General features: G+C 42.8%; 1 protein-coding gene across 1 annotated transcript in view; it reads left to right on the top strand.

Moving 5' to 3' along the window:
* The first annotated feature begins 5,475 nt into the window (after window positions 1-5,475).
* The window catches only part of si:ch211-63b16.4 (kinesin heavy chain), a 12,117-nt gene continuing 10,272 nt past the window's right edge, over window positions 5,476-7,320 (top strand). The window contains exons 1-5 of the mRNA XM_062519187.1: window positions 5,476-5,527; window positions 5,863-5,924; window positions 6,124-6,207; window positions 6,434-6,584; window positions 7,309-7,320. The exon at window positions 7,309-7,320 is cut by the window's right edge and continues 62 nt beyond it. Coding sequence (XP_062375171.1) covers window positions 6,452-6,584; window positions 7,309-7,320 — 145 coding nt within the window. The 5' untranslated portion in view covers window positions 5,476-5,527; window positions 5,863-5,924; window positions 6,124-6,207; window positions 6,434-6,451. The remainder of the gene's footprint in view (window positions 5,528-5,862; window positions 5,925-6,123; window positions 6,208-6,433; window positions 6,585-7,308) is intronic.

Raw genomic sequence — 7,320 nt, 5'->3', positions numbered from 1 at the left:
TCATTTGTTAAAGGTAAGACCTAACTGTGAAGGGTAAAATGACAAGTTCAGTCACATTAAATACAAAAAAAGTAGGCCTATATGCTCAATACCAGCCTATAGTTTAAAAAATAGATATGTCACCACAAAACGTCTCCTAGCTATCCTAAATTCTGCAGGTCTATTATAGACATAGAAATATGACCCGATAAAAAAATGTCCTGCTAGCCTAGGCCTAATAAAGTTGGGTGTTCCTCCGCTCGACATTCATTCATCTGTTTGTTATTACAGTATGATTGCACTGCCACCTAGTGGAGATTGTAGGCTATGTTATTTCTGATAGAGCCTTGTCTGATAGGAGCTGATCAACTTCAAGGCCTCCTTCCACCATCATCCCTGTCCCCAAAAAATCAAAGATCACCGGCCTCAACGACTAGACCTGTGGCCTTGACCACTGTGGTCATGAAGTCATTTGAGCGCCTTGTGCTGTCCCACCTCAAAGCCATCACTGACCCCCACCTGGATCCCCTGCCATTTGTCTACAGAGCCTTATGGGTTGTGGACGATGCAGCATTTTGGGCACTTATCGGGCATCTATTTCATGCAGAGCTGTGTGTGCGCAATGCTTCACCAATCACCGACACAACTAATTCACGAATTGGGATAAATGCAGAGACCGAATTTCCCTCACGGTATCAAAAAAGTATATATACTTATACTATATATTAATTAACACAATGTGCATGTCTATAACTACAATAATATGTTCTTTGAGCACCAGTACCGGGACATGGAAATTGTACAAAAGTTCTATTACTTTGGACTATTCTTTCTGAATCCTCTGCAGTCAGTCCAGTGATGGTCACAGTGGAGACCCAAGCAGTAGTTTCATTGTGTAGAGAGAATCTTCCTTTGACTGCTTTGGTCTGGCCTTCTTCAGTCTTGACGTGAAAGTATGAGCCGTATACATACTGTAGGGTGCCTCACAACCTCTCTCCTCAATGCTCAGTCCTCCAGGCTCGTTCCCACTAATCTATAACTAACACTGGATAGACTATACCATTTTTGCCGTCCCATCATTCTTTATCTAGATCAGTGGGAATGAGGACCGAGGAAGGAAGGGAGGATGTATAAAAAGACGAATGAGAGGCACCCTCATATCCTGCATAGAGACATCTGATCGCTGCTGATTTGCCTACATGTTCAGTCACCCTGATCACAGACTCCACAAGATGAACACCTGCAATCACACACAATCATAGTAAACAGTCCCTTTCCTCCAAAATGACATTGCCATTTCATCTGCAGTGCTTTGCAAAGGGTTTCCAGTAAAGCTTCTGAACTGTGAAACAACAACAAGTAGTAGCCAGATGGCAGCACTGAGCTCTCCATAATACACACAAGCTCACCCTAAGGCCGTGGTTCTCAAACTTTTTCTGTCAACCCCCATTTTGGCAAAATGGTGGGTAAAATGTTTTTTAAAATCTGCATTTTGATTCCACGTTACTTTTCCCTGTCTCGGTCTGCTGGTCCAGATGCTATTTTAATTTATACATTCACCTGTTTACAACTCCTATGTTTGTGTGTGGCTATTTGGTTTTGAATCTATGATCTTCCTTTTCCAAAAAAAGAAAGCCATTATTAAAAATAAGCACAAAAAAAAATAATGATTTCCACCTGTTCATTCGAATACATTTTAAGTCAAAAGAAGAGTGACGTCATGAACTTAACAGTGCGTTCAGGACACCTCGACTCCAACAGAATTCTACCCACAGCTCCTGCAGAAGACTGACCACATTTCAGTTAGATTAGATGTCTGTGGGAGCTGTTTGGAAAGCAGAATCCGTGTTGACGGGGGACCAGAGATCAAATCTGACCTGCAGTCATTTACCGATCCCAACCTATCTCCCTGACTCACTCACTCCCCCACTTTCTTACTAACTCACACACTCACTTACACACATGCTCACTCCCTCATTCACTGCACACTCACTCACACACACACACACACACACACACTCACTCACTCACTCACTCACTCATTTACTCACTTACTCACTCACTCTCATTCATTTATTCACCCTCTCACTTTCCCAATCACACACCCACTCACTCACACAAACACTCACTCACTCCTGCTCTCTCTTACACTCATCCTCCCACCTACTCTCTCTCTCTCTCTCTCTCTCTCACACACACACACACACACACACTCACTCACTTACTCACTCACTCATACACACACACACACACACACACACACTCACTCACTCTCTCTCGCATTCACTCAGTCATACACACCTTCTCACTCATTCACTCTCCCACACTCACTCAGTCTTCCACTCACCTACTCACTCACTCATTCCCTCACTCTCTCTTTCCCACTCACACACACTCACTCATATTCACTCACAACACATCACTCACTCTCTCACACACACTCACTCTCACTTACACACACACACACTCACAAACATAATCACAGGTCGGTTGTCAATTGCACATTATCATATTGCTATTTCCAAGAAACAAATATTTATTAGTGTCTCAACTGAAAGGACACATTCTGTAAAATACACCATAGCCTATGTTATGTACAGTATGTGCCAAGAGTCATTTTAAACTTAAGGTTTACTCTCTGAGACCCTGCCAGAAATGAGATCAAAAACATAATCCCTTTATCATCCCATACAGTAAGTGTGTATGTGTGGGTGTGTGTAAGTTGTTTCCAGAAATGCATCTATACCGGTAATTTTGTTTTAAAACTTTTGACATGTCTGCCCTGTTCTGTGCAGATTGTTTTCTGAGGGAGTGTTAAGCTACTGTTGCAAGTTTCCTCAGCCACATTTCTCAAATCTTGAACAAACAGCAATGCTTTAGTACATTGATGCAACTGATTTTGTACAAAGGTCTGCTGTTTTTTACATTTTCAATCGTTTGTCAAAATGCATTATTGTGATTACATGCTGAATAATCCTACTCCATGAAACAAACAGAGCTATCCTTACAAATATTTGTGGTAGCGAACGTCTCTCGAGTAGACAATGCAACTCATTGTTTATCATTCAATAATGAGGCAACAACTGTTTGTTGGAACCAATTTCTGTTAGGGGGTGCATGGATGGTGTGTGCCTGGTAGCCAACCTATAGCACACTTTAGCTCACCCTGGCCTATAGACCCTTAAAATCATCATGTTGGACTTTGATATAAACAGAGATTCAGAGGTTTCTCTCCCGAGAACATTCATTTTGTTCAATTTCTGGTTGCTGTTTAGTTTGAGACGAACAGAAATACTACCGACTGGCCTGTCCTCTGTTCTGGCATGCCCCCCGGAACCCTGCATTGGGGGCACCCCAAAATGTCTAGCGAAGCCCCTGGCCTCAGTATTTTAAAAATCCTGGCTATGGCCTTGCAAGGGGCCTTATCAGAAGTCAAGTACCTAGCATGGAGCCGACTGTAACATTTCACTGCATTATATGTATGTGACAAATAAAATCTGAATCTGAAGTACATGGCACTAGGATGACATCAATGAAACCGATTATATCAACTGACTTTTTAACTTTCTGTGTCTCATTTCAGATTCTCATATAGTCATAATGTCAAATCCTGCCTGGTATATGATCTTTAAGCATTCAAATGTCTCAGTACAATCTCTGTCTGATTTTACCCCCTCTTCAAGCAAACAACACCACAGTAGTCTCAGCATGCTGAGATGGCTCTGGCTATTTGTTAGGGCAAGCACAGCTGGCTGTGTCAGCTCGTAGCGGCTAGCTATCTCACTGGGCCATAATTTGCCCCAAGTCCCTCATTACAGGGCCCTTCACAGCAGTTCTTTGCTCATGCCTCTTCCATCACTGTCAGGGACTCTAAATGCCTGTTGTCTTAGTGCTGTAAGGAGCTGACCAAACGCTGTTGGCACCATATCACAAGAACATCCCAAGATGTGGTGTTATGAAATACAAAAGTGGCATATGTGGTCTAAAAGTATAACATCCATAATTTATTCGATCCTAATGTTTGGTCCTGCCATGGATCATGTGGCTGACTTTGATAGGACTGTGAAATACACCTGCTACATGACACATTTCTCATGTGCAGCAGTTGGTTATATTGGATAGTAGCCTATTTTACTCTGTATGCCACTGAAATATGTCCTCTGTCCTGCTGTAACATACAATAAAATGTGCCCTGAATTTAAAAGCCAAAACGGGTCTTTTCATTCGAAATATGGTCTCCTGGCATTTGAGAGGGGAGTATATTCAATAAAAAAAATAGAAAACGTGTAAGAAATATGGCTCCAAACCTGATCACAAAAAGGGGGCCTATGCCGGACAGTGTATCCATTCCACACTTTGCAAAAGCGAACAATGAGAACAGCCCACGGGAGCAACGTGAGGGTAAAGGGGCAGCTGTGTCTGTGAGCGTTCAGCGTTCCTGGCTACCTCTCTGGCAACTGGTCATAAATACAGTTTCAGGCTCAGGTCAAGGTAGTCATGGATGTGGCGCAAAACACACCGCTGACCCAACTCTAAATTATTGTGTTATTGAATTAGCCTACTTTAAACCCGTGAGAGAAGTTCCCGGAAGAACCGAAATATCACCTTTTTCAATGTAGGCTACATTCATTCTTACATGTTTTGCTGAAAGGAAGGCATTTCCCCACGCGGCAGAACTTGGTGATAAAAACGGATCCCTGCCGCAGCAACATTGTCCTGCATTTTCAACTTGATCTGTGCCTGCCTAATATCAGGGTAACTAACGTGTAGCTCCAAGTCGCAGGGGATCAAAAACAGTTGAGCCTGTGCGCATTCACGAGAACATTTCAGGATGAATGGGAGTGGGCGAGTCGTCTTTTCTGTTGTAGCCAACTTGCGTCAAGGTGCGGAACGAGGGCTTATTCACTTGTTCGCAATGACTTTCGCAGGATGCTCGCAGTTGTGGTGGTCGACTTGCACATTCGTCTATACAGTTGGATCATCCAGTCGTTATTTTTCTGCTAAACTTTGCGCTTTCTCTCCAAAGCGCTTGATCGTCTCCTGAAGGCATAGTTTCACTCACACTGTGTCCCTAGTCAAGTTGGAAAAGTCAGCAGGTATCTCTATGATTGATGGAGTAATATCTGATGATTTTGTGAGAGTAACAAATATTGATGGACATCCATCAGGTGAGTAGTCACACGGATTATGTCTGGTTATGAAACAACTCATATAATGTGTTGCATTGCCAATTTTAACGCACTTTAACGCACTTTTCTGGTTTTCTTGGGTAGCATATGTGTTGTGATGAAAACAGAACATCTGAGAACCTGTCATGGACAGAGGGTATGTGTTTTATTCAAACCCTAATTTTATTATTGTAAAGTAGCCTACTGACTTAACAATTAGCCTATTGTATTGTATTGCCAGCACTGTTTGATGCATTGTATTCACTGGGGCACTTATTTTATCGACAGACAAAAGGACAGTAAGGAAGAGCAGGGTGCAGGAAAAAACTTTCGAGTGGCCATTCGCTTGTGCCCCCAGCGACAGAGGGACCCCCAAACAGGTCACCCACATTTTCTCAGATATCCCTTCTTGCACTGATCTTATTTCATTAGACTGCTGGGGAAAGTCTGCACCACTGTGCTGGTAGCCTATCTTAGGCACATTGCAATTCGAATGGAATTATTGAATGAAGAACGTAGAATATGAGGTTGTAAGAACATATAGGCCTAAGAAGTTGAGTCGGCTGATATAAATGACCATCATAAACATATTATAACATGGGCAACTTTAAACTGGAATAACCTACTTTGAAGTTTTAACTCAAGAAGGCATATCTTCCCAGAGCAATGAAAAAAAAATCCCCAACAACCATATTTTCACGATGATCTCTTTCAGGGGAGGCAAGATACTCTATCAAAGTGGTGGAACCGAACAAGATTGTTGTTGACACTGGCCGGGTACGTGTTTGTGTAGTCCAACTGTACTTGAAAACAACCATTTTAATTGGAGGAGCGGTGACCTCAAATAGCTTCCTCGTTTGATGAAATTATGCAGATATGACATGACAGTCTATCTAGTATGGGGCAATAACATTGAAGACAAGAGTTCTGGTCTAAAACGTATTTTTCTTTATCTTTTTTATGTCTTGAATTTCAGGGCCACCAGCCCCATTCTCTAGTCTTTGATGCAGTTTGGAACGAGAGCGCAAACCAGAATGATATTTACGAATCCACAACAAAGGTAAACTTGTAGAACTACTCACCACACGTTGAGGAAAATCGAATCAAAAAATGTAAAAAAAAAAAAGTAATGTCAGACCTTTGGTGATAGACTCGATAGACTTACTGGACTGGAAGTCACAGGAGAAAAATGTCACTGCATCGCAGCGTGATAAAGCTGCGGCTGAGAGAAGTGAGAAGTCGGGAAGACGCATGACTCAGGTCTAACGTGAAGTGCTTCTCCTCAGCCTCTGGTGGGGTGCCTCATGCAAGGCTACAATGGCTGTGTCATCGCCTACGGTTCCCCCTGCAGCGGAAAGACTTACACCATGCTTGGCGGGAGCTTGACAGGCAAGCAGCGAGGCATCCTCAGCCGCGTGTCTGAGGACATTTTCAACGGTATCCTTCGCCCGTTGTAGTTTGAGGCCTTTGAGTTGGCAGGCTGATGTGACTTGACGTTTTGGCTGGCCCTTTTGAGGGAAACATGACTTAACAGTGTTTGTGTATTTCGTAGCCCTTCAGGTGGTGGGTCATTCCAAGGCCTGTGATTGAGTTAAACCAGATCCCTGCTGCTACAGGAAGGTTATGAATCTACTGTCTTAAGTGATCATCCTTAGACTGCAGTGGTCTGTCTGGAGCTCCCAAAGGGACATAAAATGTTTTCCAAGTTCCTCATACACATCAGAGAGTTTCACATGCAGACCCGGATTGTATCACTGTTAAAGCCCCTTTTAGACATAGCATTCCTACAGCTCTGGAAAAAAATGAGACCACCTCACATTTGAGTGACATTCGAATGAGTTAACATTCATATTCAAATGTACAGTGGGCTCTTCATTTTGAATATGACCATCAACTCATTCGAATGATCATTCTGAATTTTTTCCAGAGCTGTAGGCTACTCTGGAATCTGGACATGATCTAGATGTCGGGCTGAGAACATGGACAAAAGTTTTAAGTTTCTGTAGGGCACACTAGTGCTCACCAAAGATGTTCTAGTTCCCAATGCGCATGCAAAACTTTCTTGTGTTCATGCAGAAAAAAATATACTTTTGCATATGGGGCTCCATCGGTCTGTGCTACAGCAGTGAAATATTTGTCCTCCCTTAATGGTTGTACTCAGCACTCGAGGCTT

The sequence above is a fragment of the Sardina pilchardus genome, chromosome 18 (assembly GCF_963854185.1).
Source record: "Sardina pilchardus chromosome 18, fSarPil1.1, whole genome shotgun sequence".
Lineage (NCBI taxonomy): Eukaryota > Metazoa > Chordata > Actinopteri > Clupeiformes > Clupeidae > Sardina > Sardina pilchardus.
Note: the sequence above shows the minus strand (reverse complement) of the source record. Positions and strands in the feature narration are given on the sequence as shown.